Genomic DNA, 20,211 nt, shown 5'->3' on the forward strand with positions numbered 1-20,211 from the left:
TGTGGGATGCGGCACACCCGTCACCACTGGGGGGGGGGCAAGGCTTGTCGCAGGAGATTATTCGAGGTTGAAGAGTCCACCCTCTTCAATAGCCAGCGTGAGCTTGGCGTTCAGAGCTGGGTGATAGAAGCGGGATAGTTAGGAGCCCAGTCGGTTGGTCATGAGCCACAGAAAAGAGGCATCTCAGCTTCCGGCTGAGCCAAGCGCACCATTCTCCGCAAAACAGACAGGAGCACACTCTCGCCGGCAATCGCCCTTACCATCGTAGGATCTGTACGGAGGCAGATCAATGCGGTTGAAGCAAGTGTGGGATTTTGGCAGGCCGTTGGGATCGCCGGTCTTTTCGATAGTGAATCTTCGCGGACCATCGCTGCCCTGGAGGTCCTTGAAGCCGTTGACAGGGATACGGCTGGTACCTGTGACGAACTGTAGCAGTCGAGCGCGGTTCTCGTTGTCGTAGTTGCCAACGCACTGAAGAACAGTAGTAATCACCAAGTCAGCGATGAACGTGGATATGGCCAGGTACAACTCTACAGCTTGCAGAGGAGAGACACTGCTCCACACAGCACGGCAAAGGGGATATGTGGGTGAGCGGTACCTTCCAGAACCAGCGAATAACCTCGTCGCCTTCGTGATAGCCGCGGTAGTCGGTGTTCTTCTTCCAGTCATCGATATCGATCTCATTGATGCCGCCGATGCAGAGCTCAAGCTCGCGTTCGTCAAAGACCGAAATCAGCTCCTGGGGAATCAACTCGAGGAAGCCTTGCATGAAGGCCTTGCACTGCTCCTCGACACATTGGTAGGTCTTGTATTGGACCATGTGCCTGTCGACAAAAACCGAGAGCGTGCGTCAGCCAAGAGCGGGATAGCATGACAGCTCAAGAAGGCAGGATTGGCCGCGACCGACGCTGTGGCGCTGTGGAACACTCACTCGACGTATTCGGACTTGTTTTCGTCTGTGACGGTGATGTTGCGGCCATCGGGCTTGAACTCGAAGGTCTCGACGACACCAAAGTTCTCGTAGTCGACCGAGAAGGTAAAGTCGAGGATGCCGTCGATGGGGTTGTCGCTATATTGCGCCAGCGCACGATTGAGTCGGGAAGCGAGACAGAGGATTAATCGTGGGGATCATGGAGCGTAACGCAGTGACGAGAACGAGGTAAGGGCACCGCCTCTCTATGGAATGACCCTGCGGCTGCAACCGCAATCAGTACTTACAGACACCATTGCAGACTCTTGCCGAGCTCGGGATCAATGCTCTCCAGATCCTTCAGGGAGCATTTCTTCTGAAGGATCATCTTGTAGACCGAGGTCACAAAGAAAGCGTCGAGGAAACGCTGGTGGAAGATGGCCAGACCGACAACGCGTCCGATGAACTTGAAGTAGTTCAGGTGCTCGGGGTTGATGCCGGAATTGCGGTTGATCTGGAGGGTGTAGTTGTCGTGGGCAGAGTACTCAAAGAGGCCGTAGCTAGGGTTGAACATTTCGTGGGAGAGCAGGTAAAAGTACTCGCGCGACAGGCCGCCGTAGTCGAGGCCGTCTTCGCCGTGGAACTTGATCATCAATCTCTTCTTCAGCTCCGCAGCAGGGAAGCGCATGATTTCGGAGTACGAATCCTCAAAGATGCTCTCTCGGCGGATGGTGATGTGGCACTGGCCCGCAACTTGGCGCATGGCGGGCTGGCTTCTAAAGTAGACCAGCTTGCGACGGTAGTCACGCTTGTACTGCGGCACCGACTGGTCCACAGAGGAGGGAAGACGAGGATCGTCCCAGGTGGTAATCTTGGCATTGTGATCCAGGAAATAGATTCGACCGGTGTTGGTCATGCGCATTTCCCACGAGCCGGGCAGGGGGCCGAGTCTGGCGATGGACTCTTGCAGGGCAACTGCAAGCGTGGTCGGGGTTTGTGCAGGGAGGCGACTGGGCTGGTCGGTGCGGCGAGGATCGACCCAAGTGGTGATTCGGTTGTTGTGATCGACAAAGTAGGCTCGGCCATCAGGAGTGAAGCGTTGTTCTGCAGGGAGGAGGCGTATGACGAGGAGCATCGGTGATAAAAGCCAGGTGAGCTACAACATCCACAGAGAGCCGCGTCAAGACATCACGACGACGTACCCCATCCAGAAGGCAAAGGTCCTGTGCTAGTTGGCGTAGGCTGGTTGGGACGGACAGCCGGTGGCTGCTGGAGCTGCGGCTGCGGCTGGAGCTGGAGCTGGGGCTGAGGCTGGGGCTGGGGGGCACTGGCGGAAGGCATGGAAACAGGCAGTCTGGCTCAGGGCTGTGTACCAAACGATGAAAGGCACAATCGGAAGAGAAATGGCCGCAGCAAGAGCGGATGCGCAAACAAGTTAACAGGCGGGAAAAAGCACAAGAGTGGGGCACTTACAACACAGGAGGTGTCCAGGTGGTCAGACGGTTGTTATGATCGACATAGTAGGTTCTGCCAAGCTGGTCTTGTCGTCGCTCCCATCCAGGGGGGAGTGGGGAGTTGTCGACGACGGCAAGTCGCGGTTGGGGGGCTTGCATGGGCGGCAGCTGAGCGACAGGTTGGGGCTGCGGCATGGGCAGGGAGGGAGTGGGCATCTGCACAGGCTGGGGATGAGCCGTTGGCTGAGCGTGGATAATCGGTGGTGGCTGCACCGTGGGTTGGGCGTGGACGGGGTGCTGGGCAGGGACGGTATGTTGGGGTTGGATGACAGGTTGGGGCTGCGTGGCTGGGTGATGATGTGCGGGGGGTGGGACGGTCTGGGAGGCCGCCTGGATGTTCAAGCCAGAAGCGCCGGACTGGTTCGGGGCCATGCTAACCGGAGGCGGGTTGGAGGTCGAAATGGTGCTGCTGGCGGGGAGAGCCGGAGGTGTGGGGCGGACAGGGCTTTCTTGGTTGACGGTGGTGTTGAAGGTCGAGAGGTTGACAATCAGCTTGCCGCTGACGTTCTCGGTCGAGTTGCCTTTCTTGAGCTCCAGGGTGAGCATTTCTGGCAGGAGCAGGAAGCAGATTAATCAGTCGGCGCGATCGATCAATAACGGACAGGAGATCCCGAGAAACTCACCATCACCACCAGCAGCGACATCAAAGATCTGTCCGACTTGGATGTTGGCGACGCCGAGAAAACCCTGGTTGGTCTGCTTCTTCCATTTCCTCTGGTCGAACACCTGGACAGTAATGACGCTGGTGTTGGTGACATTACTGGGAGCGGGACAAGCGTTAGTTAGGTGCGGGAGCAAAGTTGCCTGAGCGAGCGGGGTCGACAGGGCTGGCGGAAGGGCCACCGAATCGAGAGCGGAGCCGACAGCACTTCTTACACTTCAAACCGCTCATTCCAGTACGGATTCAGAGTCTTCTTCATGACAGAAGTGGTGTGGGTCTGTTCACCATCGACGCTGTTGGGGATGCCGATATGGAAACAGAGACATGAATACAGGCGGACGACGACTCATGCCAGACCGGCTGGCAGTGTCGAATCCAAGGTTCAACTGAGCAACAGAACAAGACGACAGAGCGACAGGCCAGAAACGCAAGGCAACAGAGAGCCCACAGCACATACGTGACAATGACAAAGGCATCAGGGAGCTCTGTCGAATGCAGGAGCGAGGGGGGGAGGTGCAGCGATGCAATTGGTTAGAAATACAGGCAAACCAAAGTCAGGCTTTCCGGGGTGAGCCGAGAGGGTATCTCGTGGCTGGCTGTGGAGCTCCGGAGTCAGCCAGCCAGCGAGGGCGCTGTCCCAGATCGAGCTGGACTTACTAAAGACATCCCGCTTGATCAAGCCATCGGCGGCGATGACTATCCAGCAGAAGAGGATGTAGCCGAGAGGCAGCCACGAATTGCCGATGGAGTTCGATGGCCAGGGCCGCAACCCGACAAAGATAGGAAACAATGGTGAGACATTCAGTCACCGGATCGACTTCGGGACTGGGCAGCCAAGTCCAAGCGCACGCAGTAGCAACAAAACCTCCGTAATGGCGCTGTATGTGACCGCACAGAGGAGTTGGTCCCTTGGACACACGGTGCAGATGAAATCGAGGCGAAAAACGACTGTCGTACCCGTAAGCTGGACCTTTTGGGAGCTGAATCGGGCAATCGTAGCCAAGCCGGTTGGCGAGCGAGCGGGAAAGAGAGCGGCGACGGCAGCAAGGGTCGGTGCGGATGAGCAACAGAACGCAAGGGCACCTTGGCAATGCTGAACGAGATGCCAGACGGGCCGCAATCCCAAGGCAGATCGAGTATCTCATGGGGCAGCAAGACCGATGACAATAGACAGAGTGCCTTCGAATGCCGCAGCTCAACGGCACAGTCGACTTTGGGCGAAGGAGGGAGCGTGGGTGCACCGAGCCGGGCCACGGTCAGAAAGGCCGACGCCGAGGAGACCTACCCTGGTTGTACCATTCAACAAAGCTTAGCAGGGCAGATGCGGGAGCCAGGATGACGTGCAGACGAAGGCGATGGGCGACGGAGGTGGAAGGGGGCAGGACCGACAGGCTTTTGCGAGCAGACGAGGACAGGGGGGCAAGCCGGCGAGTTCTGTGCAGGAGTTCTGTGCGGCGATTGGCATCCGAGGTCACACAAGCCGCGCCGTCGCACAGCGCCTGTGGCTGTGGCCTGCTGCTCTGTGGCTGCAGTCCCACAAGCCTCGCCACCCGCGCCAAGGAAGCACCACCGCCACGCAGGCGCGTCACGGGTCCGTCGCCTCACAACAACGATTTGGCATCAGCACCAGCACGGCATCAGCATCGGCGTCACCGCCATGTGCATGAGCAGCGCTGCTGTCGCCACCGCCCTCCGATGCGCAAGTCGGCAATCGCATTCGCAGTCGCATCGGCAATCGCATTGGCAATCGCATCAGCGTGTCCACTGGTGGTGGGCACGGGCCTGGACCTGGACTTGGAATGGACCGCCGATTCTTCCACCAAACTTCCGCAACGCCCCGCACGCTTCTGGTTGCATCGGGCAGCCGTGCAGACATTGGTCGCACTCGTTCTATTCTGGCACCACCGCTGACTGGCGTCCAGGTCTGGATCGACGACTTCTCTCTCAGGAGGGCTTGTAGAGCGCCACAGGAAAGACTCGGTGGCTGGTCCAGTCGTAACCCCCGATGGCTCCGATCTTGTCTGATTCGAACAAGGCTCGATTCGCCGTGGTCACTTGAATCAGGGCGGCCAGGTCCTGAATACATCGGCGACAGAAAGCAGGCCGTTGGCGGGTCAGTCGCCTGCCCCTCAAACAGTGATGGAAGCCTGCTGCAAACCCCCACTCCGCTGACCTTTTCGACATCGCCCTGGATCGCAGGCACGAAGTAGCGACTCGACGACTTGTAGATATCGGATGCTCCCTCAAAGTAGCCTTTGGCCTTGTCCAAGTTGAACCGCCCCAGCTCAAGGACAGCTTCGATATCCTGCAGGGAGCCGGCCGTTCAGCAGCCTGTCAGTACGTGCAATTGTCCCGAGTGACCGTCGACAAAGGCTGAGACATCGGGAACCAGGTCCAACAGCCCGAACAACAACTGAGGAATCGGGGCAAACCAAGATATGCTCGCACCCCGGCTCGAGTCCCGGTCCCATCGAGATCAGATTTGTGCTCACCAAACGCGATATCGCCTCAATGCTGGTAAGGTATTGGGAATAGTCGCCGTATGCTGGCGATGACAGCCTCGTGAAAAATCGGAATCGATTCTGGAAGTGGATGTCCTCTCGATAGAATGCGGGATCCGGCTTGGCGAATTTGCCGAGTCGATGGAGCAGCGTTGAGATCTGTGGCAGCGCCAATGACCGTCAGCAACAGACGCTGGCGGTCGTGGCCACACCTGGCTGCAGTATGCCCGTGCTGTTGCATTCATGCACTTGCCTGGAAGAGCGCCGTGACCAGATGCTTCTTCCCAAGCACAAGTCGCTGATCAAAGCTTCGCAGAGGAGTCGCTTGTCGCTCGGAGCGAAGGAACTCTTGCTGCTCAAGGGTGACACCATCGCTGCGAGAGCTATGCTCGCTCTGACATTCATAGAGATGGATCATGTACCTGCCAGCCAACGACACAGATGTCCCCCCGCCACCAGCTTAATTTAGGAGCCTGCATCTACAAAGTCAATTCACACTGACTTGCTGCCGCATTGCCTCGCTTCCAAGCCAACTCACCAGAACACCATCACGAGCTCGTAGGGGCGATAGATCTCTTGCTCAAAGCCCGTCGCCATCGTCCACGTCAACATTTCGAGTTTCTGTGCGTACACCCACGACGACAGGAAAAACGGCGACAGATCTCCAAGGGATTCGGCCTGTGTTCCGGGAAATCCCAGAAAGGCCCACAGCATCGACACAAAATGCAGGGATAGCGACCGTAGCTATGGTGAGTGGCGCGAAATACAGACAATATCGGGCTCAGGACAGGCTATGCATCCACACAAAGAGCAAGATGCGACTGTCTCACGCCCTCGACGAGGCGATGACGATCGCTACTGGACTGGACTGCACATCACACTGACATCTCGAGTCCCTTTGCTCCAGCTACTTTGAACCAGGAACGATCATCGCCAGAGCCAAATCACCGCTGCACCACTTACCGAAAAGGTCGAGTTTTGCAGCTCCATGTCAAGCTGTTCCGCCTGCAAAGACACGGTTCAAATCAGACTTGATTCGCAGTAGCTGGCTCGATCGTGCTGTTGGTGAAGCAACTGTCCGCCTGTGCGTTTGGAATCACCGACGACCAGCCAACCAAAGCTCTCTCGCGACAGAGTCGCCCGCATGCGCACCTCGGCCTGGAACTGGTCCCAAAGAAGGGCAATCTTGTACATGCGCCGGCGTTGTCTCGCAGAGTTGTACGAGTACATGCACAAGATATTGGATAGTTGCTGCAAAGCAAAGCACTATGGTTATGAACTTGGATCAACAGAGCAGATTCTGCTGCTCAGGCGCCAGAACAATCGCGCCGACGATGTTGCGCTGTTGACGCTGTGTGCTGCATCATTCTCTACCTTGCTGGCGACTGCAAGAAAGTTTTCAATGAGGATGTTGAGTCCGTCGTGCCGGATCGAAAAGTACGTCACTGTCGGGTATTCGGAAGTGATCCACTCCCGGATCAACTCGGATCCTTCAGCACCGTTGATGCGGCTGGGATCGGCAAAGAAAGCTTTCTGATTCCACAGCGGACGATGTTAGAGCATGGTCGAGGCGCGACGAGAGCATGTGGAGCAACACAAGACTGTCACCGGCTCTGGAGCGTCCTAAATGGCTTCTCTTCACGATCACCAGACATACACACACCGATACCGCCTGCTGCTGGATACCACGAACCACCTTTGGCGGCTCCTTCGTCAAAGGGCTCACCTGAGTCAAGGATCGCACAATGATGTTGGGCACGTCCGCTCGCCGCGCTCGATAGTGAAGGAACCTCTGCAAGCAGTTGGAGAAAAGAGTCAGTGTTCGAAAACTGGCGGATTGTCGTCACTGGGGTAGGTGGTCATCACGAACACTGGGTCACGGACGGCAGCCAAAGTACCTGAAGCATCTCGGCATTGGCGTCGGATGGTATCTGAAACACCTCAACAAGCTGACTCAGCATCAGTCGGCAAGCGCCTATCAAATCATGGATGGAAATGTCCTTCAAGGCTCGTGGGAGTCCGTGAGAAAACAGCTTCCGAGTCACCAGGGGATCGAATGCATCTGTCCGAACACATCCGACCCGAAGCAGCATTAGCAAATGCGCTATGGCGATTCCAGCGATATCCGATGTCTTCACGAGTCTCGCACAATACAACTTACAGCCCACGTCTGCCGCAAGATGCTGACTGCTTTCGATCATATCCAACTCGGCCAAGGCCTGCTGTAAATGGATAACAATCAGCGCCCGGTCCTGCTGGCCCGATATCGCCAGGAAAGACGAGTAGAATGCTTGGCGGAAGCGTATCCGATGCAGTATCGCCTCGGTGTATTTGTGTCGACTTGATGCTTTCATTGAGTCCGACTGTGCTTTCTCACTAGGCTCGCCTGTTGGACCAGAGGCAGGGGTTCGTCAGCGCCAGATAGGTCCACGGGTATATCAACTTTGCCCTGCTTTCCTGAGACATGCCTGCGCCTATCCACCGAGAACGTCTGCGCCCGTATCGCGTCCACTATCGGCTCATAAATCGCAGCGGCTAGCTCTGAGCTTCGCCACGACATCTCCGTCAAGGAAGATTGCATGATGGTTGATCGCCTCGCTCCGTCCCAACCTTGCGGAGCCATCGTTCCAACGTTAGCGTCCTTGGCTGATCTAGCCGACTCCAGCATCGTTTCGAGACTATACTCGGCTTGTTTGAGCGACTCGAGGAGTCGCTCGGCCGAGACTTCTTCGCATAACGGAAACCCCGCGGTGTCGGCGGAAAAGTCTTCGTCCTGGGTCGCCAGATGGATGGCCGAGCAGAACCGATGGTGGTGAGTAAGCCTGAGTTCTTGGCAGCATCCATCCACACCGCCCGAGCGAGCGATTCCTGATCGACCTACATCGTACAGAAACCGGCCGATGATATCGGTGTTGATCAGGCGGATCGTCTTCAAAACCGAAACGACGTACGGCTTGAGTGAGCGGGACCGGATGCTCAGGGGTCGATGCACAAACACACAAGTGTAGACCGTTTGACACAGCATATGGCCGGCTATCCATGACATCTGGCGTGCCAGACGCAAACTCGGTTAACTCTGAGATAGGCGACGGATCACAAGGCGTTGCTGTAGACAAGTGCGAGGACAATAAGATCACGGACCTCCCGAGCCAAAAGCTCGTCCATGATCCCGATCTCCTCGGACGGAGGAACGGTGCGGAAGACAATCTCGTCTGGCGTGAGCTTGACCTCCCCGATCGACGGCGGCAAATCCATGCCCGAGTCCATCTTGGGATCCATGATCTGACATGTGAGGCCGAGGATCCAGCCGCAAAGGCGGATTCAGGGACGGATGCAACGACAAAGACAGGAGTTGTGGATCAGGAGCTTGTCATTGCCCACGGACCGAGCAACCATTGATGAGCGAGTTATTGGACACTAGCTGCTAGTGAGGGCAAGTGGCGACTTCTGAGCCATGTCGGCGATGTCCTGGTCTGGTGGAGACAGCATACCTCGATGGCTGACATGGCCTCAAACAGAGTAAAGTTGGCATGATGGACGAGCTGCCCGACTTGCATGGCATCGGTGGCGGCATATACAACGTCCGTGATGTCGTCAAACCTGTTTTGATCATATGGATTCCAGTCTCTCCAGGCTGCAGAGAACGCAATGGGGTCTCGGTGAGGCTCCGGACTGCTTGTTGTCGGCGGTGGTGCTGGCGAGTGCGACGCCCGGCGAAAACATGGGCCAAACCAGCGGGCGTATCCGCCAGAAACACGTCTTCCTCGGATGAGTGCCTGCGAAGCCTTGCTTACCAGAGTCCAGGTCGGCGACGGGCGAGTCCATCTTGCGTTGCCCGTGGCAGATGGCGGTCTGGTCTGGCTTGGGCTGTGGTCGACGTCCTGGCAGGAAACCGCCTGAGCAGAGAGATTCGGACCGGAATGGCAGCGGCTGCGATGCCGGGAGCGATGGATCGAGCCGGCGACCAAATGCACTCGAGCCGCCCATATTTGGGCGATATGAAAAGCGTCACAAACGCAAAAAGCCAATGGCCAGACCGAGCCGGCCAACAGATCACCAACCACCGAGCGACGGCCTTGGCCCTGCAGCAGGACGCATCCGCACCGGCCTCTCTGGACACTGCCTATTCCGCACGCCCGGATCTCTGTCTCCGGGATCCAGCTTTCCATCTCTCTCGCCTACCTGTCCTGCGCCGCCGGAATGAGTCCTGTGGCCTCCCAGAACACTGCCAGGTCGGCATACAAATCGATCGTGGGCCACGAGCTGACGCAGCGGCTCATCCGATCGCTGCCGTTGGCCCTCGGCGCCGTCGTTGCCCTGCAATTAGTGATTTCGGCTCCTGTGGCGCCCAGCAAGATCTTTAGACTCGTAGGTCAGATCACGTCCATGAATCTCTGGAGCTCGAATGGCCTCGGCTTCTCTGGTCGCCCAATGCATCTGCTCTCGTGATGTTGGCCCAGCTGCAAGCATCCCGTCTGAAACGCCTCCCATCTTGCTAACCCGCCGATCACCCGCCTTCTGTTCTGACACCACTCCGTTTTTGCTTCTTTAGAATTCTTCAAGCGGCTCTTCAACTGGCGGCTCCATGTGTATTCGGTTGTGATCTTCCTGTCGCTCGTGCCCCTGCTTCTCCTGAAGCGGTTCCGTTTCTCAGGTTGGTAACGTCGACCCGGAGCGCGATCGCTTGCTCTGTTCGGCCCATGTCCACAGCGATCTGTCGCCTTGACTAATGTCGATTGCCCCTGTGTCAAACTCACCCGCTTCTACCCCCGGCGAATCTGCATCTGCTGCCGCTCTTCGGACACGGGTCTCCAGTGGAGCGCCAGGCTTCGGCTAGCATCCGACAAACGATCGCAAACTACCTGCAGTGGTCGCTGCTGCTCTATACCTTCTCGGGAGTCGTCATTCAGTTTGCGTTCCTCAAAGTCTTCTGCTCCTTTGAACGGCGCGATGTCATTCTGCATCCGCAGGGGTAAGTGAATGTGCGATACGTGAGGCGGGGAGATGCGGGCCGCTGACGACACCACTGCCACCGATGCTGCATGCTGTGCGAGCACTTGGAGCTGAGCCTAACAAATGTGTGTCTTTCTCCCTCCACATCCTCCTCCTCCTCCTCTTCGTCCTCCCAAACAAAGTATTTACAAGCCCTGGGTGGTGAATGAAAACTACTCCTTCTTGCTCTATCACGCCATGTTCCTGGGGCTCTTCTATCATTGTGTCAACCTGGGTCGAGACCAGATCCACTTCCCATCCATCAACGTGAGTTGGTTTGCCGTTTCGGAACCGTCATACGTGCGCATGATTGCTCGCTGTTTTGATCCACGTTGCCCACTCGCCCGCGAGTCTGCTCTCACCGCCGTTGCTCTGCCACGAATCCAGCGATCGGCGTATCACCGAATCAAGAGCAAGATCAAGCGCATTGTGGCCGCGAGCGCCTTCCAGGCTGCCCTCTACTTGGGTGCCAGCATCGTCCTCTATCCGCTGCTGGCGCCACGATTCTACTGGTTCCTGGTTTGGCTCTTTGCGGGAACCCAGAGGTTGGTCTCTCCGGACACACGGCGAAGTGGCCCTTGGCTGGGCTCGGGATCGCCTTAGGGACTGTGTGTCGGTTCATCGATGGCATTCTATTATCCGAGCCCAGGCCTAGCCCTGGCTTGCATTCCCGTGGCCCTGCGAACACTCCTGCCGCTCTTGTCGTGTACTAAGGTCAATGCCTGTTTCGCTGCGTGTCTACTCTCAGAGTGAGCACTGCTCGCAGATTCACCCCTTTGGCGAACTTTGACGGCATCCTGGTGCTGTGGCAGTGCTTCCGCAGCGGGTTCTTGACATTTGCGGTCTGGCAAATGGTCGACCACATCTTTGAGGTCGTATTTACGAGCGTAAGTGCCCCACCCAGCAGCGACGATGTCTTGTTGGTGACTCGTCGAGATCTCGTCGCAGCCTCGATTGCTCACAGTCCTCCGCTTCCCTTCATTCCTCTCCAGCGTATCTCGACAGAGTACATGCCCGATTCGGTCAACAAGTTGGTGGACGGGCTGACGCTGCGGAAGGCATCTACAGCCAAGGTCCGTATCCCGTGGCCGGCGTGCATAGACTCCGTTTGCCGTGTCTCTGTCTGTCGCTGACACAGTGTGCCTTATCCTGGACAGGCTTTTGCTTTCCTTGAGCTTCTGAGCATCGCTCGCTATGATAAGACCAGAAAGAGCTGCATATACACCGAACAACAGCTCGACGACCACCGATCTGTTTGGGAGATCGTTCTCTCGAGCTCCCTCGAGGTCATCAACGATCTGTCGACTCGAGTGGAAAAGTCGGCAGAGACGAGCAAGTCGTCCACGACCGCAAGTACGTCTCGAACCCTGATTGTCTGTATGTTGATTCGCTTGGGACGCCCCTTGATTCTGATATATCTCCCGCTCGTTTATTCACAGCCGCAAAGGCAGCAACCTCGCTACAATCCCGAAGCACGGGCTTTCAGCGACCCACTGCGTACCCCAGGCTGCACAACCCCAGCCCGTCAAAGGTTCAGGCCTTTGTCGACAAGCTTGGTAAGCTTGTCTACCGATCCGACGACGAGCTGCGCGGATACGACGACAATGTCCTCGAGCCGCTCAACGTCCTTCAGCCAGACGCCAAGCGACCGGCAAGAGACGGAGACCTGGTCGGCAGCGGCGCACAGCCGCCGTCGCTTGGTCAGGGAGAGCGCCACCCGTCGCTGCGGCACCGACTCAGACCCGAGGATCCCGTCAACGGCGGCATCTCCTCCAAGCCAATTACCGCCACTGGGCCCGCGGAGCCCATTCAACGCCGCATTGTCTCCCGGCTCGCGGGCGGCGAGCAGCTGCCGTCTGCCCAACCGCCCAAAGCACGCGTTGTCGATCAGGGCGCTGTCCCGCGGTTAGAAGATGCACAGACGCTCTGGCAGATGATCGATGCCATCTCGGTCGTGATCCTTAAGAGAGCTGAGGGCACCATTCTCGGAAACTGGAAGGCGAGTCTCAAAGAAGCAGCCATGTTCAGCAAGATTCAGATCTATATTTGGTCGATCCAAGGTAGAGTTCAAAGCAATGGCTGAACGGCTGCTCCGTCGATGGCGAGGCCCACCCGGTCGGATCTATGGGAACCGTGCTCGACAAAGTGGACCACTTTGGCTTGGAGTGGAGGGCTTCTCAGCTGCGATGTTTCAGCGACTGCAACATCGTGATCCCGACCCTTGTACCTTGGCTGCGATGCTGTGGTGGTGGTGGCGGGACCGCCAACTTTGCACTGATATCATTCATCGGACTCTGCTCCCTCGCTGCAGCGCTGTCGACGCTCTGCATCATGTCGGTTGGTCTGGACACGCATGGATATGTCCAGAACAGCGTGCCGCAGGTGATCGAGTCGCTGCTGCGGTGCATCGATGCACTTGAAAAGATCCGGAGTGTCAAGGCGTATCGGCTGATCGGAGGCGTATCGACACTCGCTACATTCTTTGAGTTCTTTGGATACAAGCAGAACCGTGACTGCGAGATATTGCTGGATGGTATGTGCGCTTCAGTCCGAGCGCCCATGTTGTCACCACCGCAAATGCCCTCTGCCGCCATCGCACTGCCACGGCCGCTGCCCCGACACTGATGCCCTGATTCGCCTACATCCTCAGTCCTGAAAAACAGCGTTTATCAGATCACGTCCAAGTTCTACGATCGCTTCAACGATGACCAGTATTTCCAGTTTTCGGCCAAATATGCTGATCGCCTCCAGCAATTCCTGGACTTTGATGCCTAAGGTCTCCCCCCCCCAACCCAGCTCCGTTACCCATCCACTCATCTACTCTCCATCGCTGGCTCGGCCGTCGAGGCTGATAGTGCGGCCTTTTCGCTGGAGCAGCAGCGATGCACACATCCGCATTCGCCGTTACGTAACATGGACATACCGTGCTGTGAGACTCCGCCACGCCACCCAAGAGCCCCCGCACCCATTGCCTGACCCTCTCCCCCCTCCAACTACTTGGTTTGCGACTCTCCAGTTGCTGTGTGGCCAAGTGCAAACATGCTCACTGGCTATTGTCCGTGGAAGCTCGAAACACGCTGCGTCAGATGTAAAGCACTGGCCAATCTACCACCAAGTCGAGAAGGCGTGGCCAAGGCCATGAGGGAAATGTGCGATGAAGTGATGTATTACAGCGGTTACAAACGGGGTGCTCTCTCTGTGATGGTATTGGTCGCCTGTCTTCTGGCCCACGGATACACATGTCGAGCCCAGTGTGTCCAAGAGCAGTATCACCGCCCAACAGCTTCGACAGCCTTGCCCACGGAGGTCGGTCTCGTGCTTCCAGGACGATACGGCCCAAGCAAACTTGCCGCTGACAGCCGGCGGTAGCAACCGCGGCAACGGTGATGGAGCAACCGGAAAATGCTGACTGGCGCGAGTCGAATGTCTGCAGCGAGCATGCCATCCAGGAGATCCCCGCTCATTCTCGGCAGGGCTGCATCAGAACAGGCTCTTCAGACGGAACTTGCCAAACTTTGACAACAGCGACAGCTTGGCCGCCGACTTGTCCGTGGGCTGCGTTGATCGATCCCAGTAGGAGCTGGACTCGATCAGCTTCTTGAGCTCGATAAAGTTATTCGAGATTCCCTCGGACTGGTGGACCGGCAGCTGCTGAAGATACAGCTCGAGCTCCTTTTCGATCTTGGAGAGCGAGTGGCCAATGTAGACAAAGAGTGCGTTTGCCTCGGCATACTCGCTCGACTCGGTCCGAGACCGTGTGGGGGCGCCAGCGGATTTGATGTCGCTGGAGCACGACGACCCTTGCAGCAGCGTCGGAAGCGATCGCGATGTCTGGCTCTTGAGTGGAACCGGCTTGGCGTACATTATGTCGGAGAGACGCACGGGAGTCATGCATGCGTCTGCCCCTGACGCCGACTTTGGGGTATGGGATTCGCTCGAAGATTCCTCGATCCCGACGATGCGGTCCTGCAGAATCGGATCAGGGACGGGCATCGCCGTCAGCACGAGCTCTTATGGAGCGGCATCACCGACAATGCAGCTTCATCGGGGCGGCGTGGTCGTCTGTCTGAGATGACTCCATCCCGACAGGTTCAGCAACGCGGCCAGCGATCGACTCGTAGTCACTCCCGTGTGCGCTACCTTTTCGGCGCCCGGTATCCCCGATGCAACTTGGATCAACTCCTTGATGTCGGTCCGGTGGTCGTTCAGAAACGAGTTCAAGGGAGCCAAGCACACCTCCTTGGAGCCAAACTCAACGTCATTGCAAAGGGCCGTCATGATTTTGCCGCAGAGAATGAATCCTCGTCGCGAGGCGGCCGACAGCTTGTCGTGGATCAGGCCGTATGTATCCGGTGTTGTGATGGCTGCCGAGCCGGAGGCGGCGGTCGAGGGCGGGATGTGTCGGAGAGAGTCAACACTGGATATCTGCAGACCCAGCATGCACTAGCACAGGTCCGGCCCTACCTGGTATGAAGAACCTCAGAAACAGAAACGTCCCGACAAGCCTTTCGGCCATGCTGAGCGTGTGCTGGTATGAGGTCGCCGTTGACTCGCGCACGCTGGAAGCCCCCGAGCTCAGCAGCAAGCTGTTAGGACGTGAGCGGCTCTGGAGAGGCGGCGGCGTCGTGGTGATCGAGGGTGAAAGCATTTGCCGAGCAACGTCGTGGATATTGATGGACGCAAGGCTGTCTTGGCTCTGGTGGTTGCGCCGCCCATCTTCGGTGAAGCTGAACTCGCTTTCGACGCTTTTGGCGGTACTGAAGTCGACGGAAGAAGCTGGGCTGGCTTTCATCGCCCCGTCCTCGACTTCGGCGAGCTTGCTGTCGCCGACCTGGCCCGTATCAACCTTGTTGTCGCTTCTCGAATGGCTCCGCTTGAAGATCGAGAGCCGTTTGGTCTGGACGGCGTGGGAATCGCGATTGATTGTGAGCCCGGTGGACTTTACCATCTCCTTACTCTGCCACTGGCCGTCTGCCGGGAATGCTGGCTGCCGCCCAGCCTGCCATGCACTTATCCATAATGGCAGTACTCTGCAGTCTTCTTCCTCCGCACGCCCCGCAGTCAATGCTGTCCTTTCTGCGGTGCGCTTGGACTTGCACAGTTACCTTTTGTTTTGCTGATTTGACCGAGCTGCGGCTTGCCCGGCTGTTCTCGGTCACAACTTCCAGGTTCCCACCACCATCCCCGTCCGTCTTGGACGCAGACGGAAGAGCTTGCAAAGCGGCCTGTGAGTTAATTCCCCGAGCAGCATCGCCGATATAGGTCTCGATCTCTGTGATTTTGGAGCACAGAAAGTAACATAGTCGCTGCATTTCGGCTGGAAAGTCCTCGTGGTGTTCCTTGATGCTCCGCAAGATCATCACGACGGCTTTCTTGAGATTCTGCATGTTGGAGCCGATTGTGTGTTCCACTGCTGCCTCTGAGGTGCCCCCGCCCGCTTCGCTGCCATCCTTTGGCGCCGATAACGGCGGCTTGATCTTGGAAGGGTCAATCTCGCATCGGTCCGAGAATTTGTGGATCTCACAAATCGGCATCAGCAGACATTTGCTCAGGTAATGCGAGCCCTCGGACCGAGCAAAGGTGTTGAGTAGCATTGATGTCATGCTGTCGCCAAGCATAAGGCGCGAGAGGGTTGGGGCTCAGCTGCATTTCAATGGCTGGGACAGAAGTTTGCATAGCAAGGTGTTGTGGAAATACCATACCTGTTGTCTCGAAGAATGTCGCTAAGATCCTTCTGGCGTTTCACTGGCGGTCTCAACAGCAAGCGTCCGCACAGTGTTGCATCGTGGAAGTGCAGCGGCCAGACATCATGGACATGCACATTGCCGCCATAGAAGTCGAGTCGCATGGTGATGATGAGTAGTTTGGTTGGCGGAGTAGGTTGCAGGGTATTGTTAGTGGCATCTGTCTGCGACTAGGATCTCCCTGTGGACCATCTCTGTCTACGAACCGCTTCTGGTCCAGAGTGCATCAGAGTTTCGACATGGGGCTGCGAACCATCGCGTAGGCAGCCTCGGCCTCTGCTGATCACACTCACAATAGCTCTCGATTTTGGCTTTCAGCAGTCGCTTCAGGAACTCGGTCGTCGACGTCTCGCTGTGCATCTTCAACAGCGATATCACCCCGACGGACACCTTTGCGGCCGTGTCGCCAACGAAAGCGCCATTGCAGATGGCAGCAAGTAGATTGCATTCGTTTGCCACCAATACCTCGGCAATTCTTCTCTCCAGGCTCTATTCAATGTTCCAACGCAGTGAGCATGGCGCGCGCGACAGAACGAAATGGTGCCATCGTCCTGTTCATTAGAGCGGAAGAGACGGCGTGGGGCTTTGCCAGCATTCAGGCATCGGCTTGTTCTCGTCGAGAAGCTCGTCTGCAGTACCTTGTCGCCGAGACTCTCGGCGCTCCGGCTCCACTTGTGGGTGTTGGGACTCGCTTTTGGCGTCCTCATCTTCGCCGATGGTCCTGGCCGGTGCCAACGCAGCGTCCTTGGTGCCCAGGACAAATGCAGGGATGGCAGAACCCGAGCAGAGCCTCACTGCAGCGACGGTGCGTCAAAGCTGTCCGTTCTGAGCCCACAGGCACTCAAAACAGTTGTCGGAAGCGCCGACTGCTCGCGAGGAGCAGCTTCTGTGTCTTGAATGGCTCGGCGTGATTCGATGGCCTCGGGTCGATGCGGCAGGCCCAAAGCGAGGCGGGCCACTCTAGAATATACGAGCCACTGTCCCATTTCAATCGAACATGCAGTCCGTGATATCTTGTGTCCATAGGCAGCGAACACTGGCCACTCCAGCAGCCTCCAAGCAAAGAATCAGGTCGCCACGATCGACTCCCTGAAGCTCCCTGCCCTGGTGGGAACTCGAGTCGGTCTGTTGCGCTTGGAATGCACCGGCGAGGTGCTGAGCTCGGCGATCCGGGCTCCAGCAATACGTCAGTTGATGGTTAGGACAGTGTTCAAATGAAACGGAGCATCTTCGTTGTTCGAGCTGGCTGCCTATTTGCAACATGCACACGTTGGTGCTTTGTCCCAAGTACCGTCCTAGTATTGGAGGCAAGGCAGGGAGATGCCCCCGGTCTCTATCTGAGACGCACCCGGTCTCTCGCTCAGTTCACCATCGCCAACAGAAGGATGACTTGCACGAATCTCTCCGAGCGTACTCTTTGAACGAGCTTGGCACTCCAGCGGTACACCCTGGTAATGGTGTATTGCGTGTTGCCTATGCAACGCAAGCGTTTTCAGACCGCAACTCAACCGGAAAATGGCAAGTGTCCTGGGTACGGCATTGGAATCAATGGCTGGGTGCATACAGTGGGCCTGCGTCGTTAACCAGGGCTTGCCCCCAACACCCATACACTCTCTTATCAACATCGATGCTGGCACCCTAGTCGATATCAACATCAGCATCGATGCTAGCCGCTGCACTACGGCTACGGCTACGGCCGGTATCGGCTGTCTTTGGCAGAGACTCGGCATATGTGGCCCTGGCGCTGTCGCTCGTTGCTATGGACGCAGACTTCGCGCGCGAGGACGGCTTGGAAGTTCTCTGCTCCTGGGCAGGTCGATCAACTCCTGGCTGAGCCGAAAGAGCCGGCTGCTGGATCGAAACCGATGAGTGCTGGGACGGCAGCCTTTTCTTCATTGTGCCGTGAGGTGCTGGAGAAGATGGGGCCAAGTATGTGAGAATCACACTTGGGTTAGCAACATATACTTGGTCGCATCCATGCGTCTGTCTGTTGCAACTGTTGCAACTGCTGCGGGTTCGAACTTACTCGGAATGCTGGTGGGGCGTCCGTCGAGAGCATCCGCACTACAACAGAGGCATAAAATAGGTTCAGTCGGCTGGCTCACGCCGACAGCGACACGAGCGGACCGCACGAGCATTGAGGGACACTTACCGAACAGGGGAGAGAGTCGAGTTGAAAAGATGCATCGTCGAGGGGGGCTTTTCATTCGGAGACTTGCCCGGAGCATGGTGCAGGGTGAGATGAGAGCCGGCTTTGTGGTCATGGCGGTGGTCCGCAAAATGCCCCGGCTGACCCGGCTGAGCCGGATGCTCTGGTTTCTTGGAGCCCACAACAGAGCTGCTCCTGGCCACCAGCTTGGATCTGCCGGTGGTGCTGGCAGACACGACAGACTCGGTGCTCTTGGATGCGATATTCCTTCGCTCAGATACAGAGAGCGTGCTGGCGGCTTTTCTGGGCTTCTCGGCGTCCTTAGCAACCTTGACAAAGACCCTCTGGGCGGGCTCGGCCTTGACCTGGCTGGATAGAGTGTGCTCACTGTTGGAGACAGATGCGGGCTTCTTTCGCGCTGCAGTCCCGCCATTCTCGCCATGTCTGTTGCTTCCCGATGGCAGTTCCTTGGATTTTGAGGCCACGGCCGTGACCCGAACGGCCTGCATTTCGCCCTTGTGGGCCACAATGACCCTCGGCGGATCGTTTCGAGCGGGGCCGGAAGTATGAGCGTTCGCTTTGACTCCGCGGCTGGACTTTCTGTGAAGTGAAGAATACACCGGTGGTTCGGAGACACAAACGCAAAGGTAAAAAATGAAATCAGGGGCGATCGAGCGTGCATCTTCACATGGGCGCCCAGCCCAGGCTCTCATCAGAGCGGGGGGGCTGGAGATGGCCCGGGCCAAACGGCAGCACGGCAACTCGTCAGTCGTTTCACTCGATCCCTACGATCCATCGGCGGTGCGTTGCGGCTTCTCCACAGCGCCGACAGCAGTTGAAGCAGCTACAGTCGAAGGCTTCTCTGGGGATACAGAGGGTCGGAGATGGCCTTGGATTAGCGCTGAGAGCCCCGTGTCCTCCCTTGGGCAAATCAGCCAGCGTCAAATGCCAGGGTCAAGATCAAGATCAGCTCGGATCGGACGCTCACTGGAGCCGTAGATTTCGCCAATGATGGCCTTGAGATCCTTCAGGGACATGGTTACGCTGGAACTGTCCTCCTTGAGGCTCGTCTTTGGCCCTGGGAAGTCGCCTGATGTGGCGGGATGGTGAGCGTGGGAATCGCGACTCGTCAGGTGCGATCGGACGACCGCCGTCCGGGTCCGAAACAGCACCCAGATTCAGGAGCAAGGCGGGACTACCATTCGGACGTGCAGGAGTGGGGCGAGGGAGGACGCATGGCCCAGGATCGGCCGGACAGCGAGTGGCGGCCGGAGCCGAGGAGGGGGACTGCACCAACCTTTGGCCATGAGAATCTTGATGCCGGTGCCGGCCTTGATGTTGAGCTGTTTCAGGTGCTCGAGCTCGAGCGCCTGCATGACCTCCCACGAGTTGATCTCTTCTCGCTCAAAGATGTGGATCAACTCCTCGTCAAACCCGTGGCCCCGCAGCCAGCTGGAAACCGATTCGACTGCATTGGCGTCGCCTATATGAAGCCATAAGTCCGGCCAGGCACACCCAAGCGCACCCAGGCCAGACGCAACGGGAATGAGACGATGCTCTCCGAACCGAAACAAACCAAACTTGAGCCAGATTGCTGTAGGGCGAGGGCGGTCCCACGAACCGAACCGAGCCGAACCGAACCGAACCGAAAATACCTTGCTTTTCTGCGGCGACAGCGATCGGACTGCTGTGTCCAAAATCGACGTTCGTGTGCAGTTCCATTTTGGCTTTGGAAATGGC

The 20,211-nt window shown here is 57.4% G+C and overlaps 5 protein-coding genes across 5 annotated transcripts; 1 reads left to right on the plus strand and 4 right to left on the minus strand.

Moving 5' to 3' along the window:
* Positions 1-10: 10 nt before the first annotated feature.
* On the minus strand, positions 11-4,454 carry BJ171DRAFT_3868 (uncharacterized protein). The gene is made up of 13 exons (XM_053107158.1): positions 4,371-4,454; positions 4,043-4,065; positions 3,743-3,781; positions 3,543-3,570; positions 3,301-3,378; positions 3,048-3,184; positions 2,384-2,972; positions 2,113-2,237; positions 1,219-2,014; positions 932-1,069; positions 599-824; positions 261-471; positions 11-116 (listed from the first exon to the last, which is right to left on the minus strand). The coding sequence occupies exons 1-13, from the start codon at positions 4,382-4,384 to the stop codon at positions 58-60; spliced, it is 2,463 nt and encodes an 820-aa protein (XP_052971682.1). The 5' UTR covers positions 4,385-4,454; the 3' UTR covers positions 11-57.
* Positions 4,455-4,619: 165 nt separating this feature from the next.
* BJ171DRAFT_484528 (Mak10 subunit, NatC N-terminal acetyltransferase-domain-containing protein) lies at positions 4,620-9,838 on the minus strand. The gene is made up of 17 exons (XM_053108999.1): positions 9,769-9,838; positions 9,381-9,482; positions 9,078-9,220; positions 8,728-8,868; positions 8,468-8,632; positions 8,197-8,359; positions 7,748-7,972; positions 7,485-7,648; positions 7,313-7,378; positions 6,961-7,119; positions 6,739-6,837; positions 6,550-6,591; positions 6,125-6,264; positions 5,840-6,008; positions 5,578-5,745; positions 5,259-5,390; positions 4,620-5,161 (listed from the first exon to the last, which is right to left on the minus strand). Exons 1-17 carry the CDS (start codon positions 9,824-9,826, stop codon positions 5,030-5,032), a joined length of 2,268 nt encoding a protein of 755 aa, XP_052971683.1. The 5' UTR covers positions 9,827-9,838; the 3' UTR covers positions 4,620-5,029.
* A 1,583-nt stretch (positions 9,839-11,421) lies between these two features.
* On the plus strand, positions 11,422-13,485 carry BJ171DRAFT_3977 (nucleoporin protein Ndc1-Nup). Its single transcript, XM_053107191.1, has 6 exons — positions 11,422-11,465; positions 11,543-11,651; positions 11,736-11,931; positions 12,018-12,638; positions 12,890-13,111; positions 13,229-13,485. The coding sequence occupies exons 2-6, from the start codon at positions 11,589-11,591 to the stop codon at positions 13,351-13,353; spliced, it is 1,227 nt and encodes a 408-aa protein (XP_052971684.1). The 5' UTR covers positions 11,422-11,465; positions 11,543-11,588; the 3' UTR covers positions 13,354-13,485.
* Positions 13,486-13,889: 404 nt separating this feature from the next.
* On the minus strand, positions 13,890-17,029 carry BJ171DRAFT_608798 (uncharacterized protein; the record flags this gene model as incomplete). The annotated part of the gene is made up of 7 exons (XM_053115240.1): positions 13,890-14,544; positions 14,719-14,942; positions 15,043-15,475; positions 15,684-16,182; positions 16,281-16,323; positions 16,616-16,811; positions 16,961-17,029. 7 exons carry the CDS (start codon positions 17,027-17,029, stop codon positions 14,059-14,061), a joined length of 1,950 nt encoding a protein of 649 aa, XP_052971685.1. The 3' UTR covers positions 13,890-14,058.
* Positions 17,030-17,766: 737 nt separating this feature from the next.
* On the minus strand, positions 17,767-19,528 carry BJ171DRAFT_484532 (uncharacterized protein). Its single transcript, XM_053109000.1, has 5 exons — positions 19,460-19,528; positions 19,261-19,333; positions 18,475-19,071; positions 18,349-18,386; positions 17,767-18,232 (listed from the first exon to the last, which is right to left on the minus strand). The coding sequence occupies exons 1-5, from the start codon at positions 19,506-19,508 to the stop codon at positions 17,961-17,963; spliced, it is 1,029 nt and encodes a 342-aa protein (XP_052971686.1). The 5' UTR covers positions 19,509-19,528; the 3' UTR covers positions 17,767-17,960.
* Between the last annotated feature and the right edge of the window lie 683 nt (positions 19,529-20,211).

Source organism: Polychytrium aggregatum, assembly GCF_025602895.1.
Source record: "Polychytrium aggregatum strain JEL109 chromosome Unknown BJ171scaffold_1, whole genome shotgun sequence".
Classification (NCBI taxonomy): Eukaryota; Fungi; Chytridiomycota; class Chytridiomycetes; order Polychytriales; genus Polychytrium; species Polychytrium aggregatum.

Bases quoted from the DNA above. Each gene is read 5' to 3' on its own strand.
- BJ171DRAFT_3868 (XM_053107158.1), bottom strand. The intron at 2,015-2,112 runs GTACGTCGTCGT...TCCTCCCTGCAG, and splicing joins ACCTTTGCCTTCTGGATGGG to AACAACGCTTCACTCCTGAT. The intron at 825-931 runs GTGAGTGTTCCA...TTTTGTCGACAG, and splicing joins AACAAGTCCGAATACGTCGA to GCACATGGTCCAATACAAGA.
- BJ171DRAFT_484528 (XM_053108999.1), bottom strand. From the start codon at position 9,826: ATGCCGACCTGGCAGTGTTCTGGGAGGCCACAGGACTCATTCCGGCGG. The intron at 7,379-7,484 runs GTACTTTGGCTG...AACTGCTTGCAG, and splicing joins CCAATGCCGAGATGCTTCAG to AGGTTCCTTCACTATCGAGC. The intron at 6,009-6,124 runs GTGAGTTGGCTT...GTTGGCTGGCAG, and splicing joins GAGCTCGTGATGGTGTTCTG to GTACATGATCCATCTCTATG.
- BJ171DRAFT_3977 (XM_053107191.1), top strand. From the start codon at position 11,589: ATGCCCGATTCGGTCAACAAGTTGGTGGACGGGCTGACGCTGCGGAAG. The intron at 12,639-12,889 runs GTAGAGTTCAAA...CCCTCGCTGCAG, and splicing joins CTATATTTGGTCGATCCAAG to CGCTGTCGACGCTCTGCATC. The intron at 13,112-13,228 runs GTATGTGCGCTT...CTACATCCTCAG, and splicing joins CTGCGAGATATTGCTGGATG to TCCTGAAAAACAGCGTTTAT.
- BJ171DRAFT_484532 (XM_053109000.1), bottom strand. From the start codon at position 19,508: ATGTCCCTGAAGGATCTCAAGGCCATCATTGGCGAAATCTACGGCTCC. The intron at 19,334-19,459 runs GTGAGCGTCCGA...CTGTATCCCCAG, and splicing joins TGGCGAAATCTACGGCTCCA to AGAAGCCTTCGACTGTAGCT. The intron at 19,072-19,260 runs GTAGGGATCGAG...TTCACTTCACAG, and splicing joins CAACGCACCGCCGATGGATC to AAAGTCCAGCCGCGGAGTCA.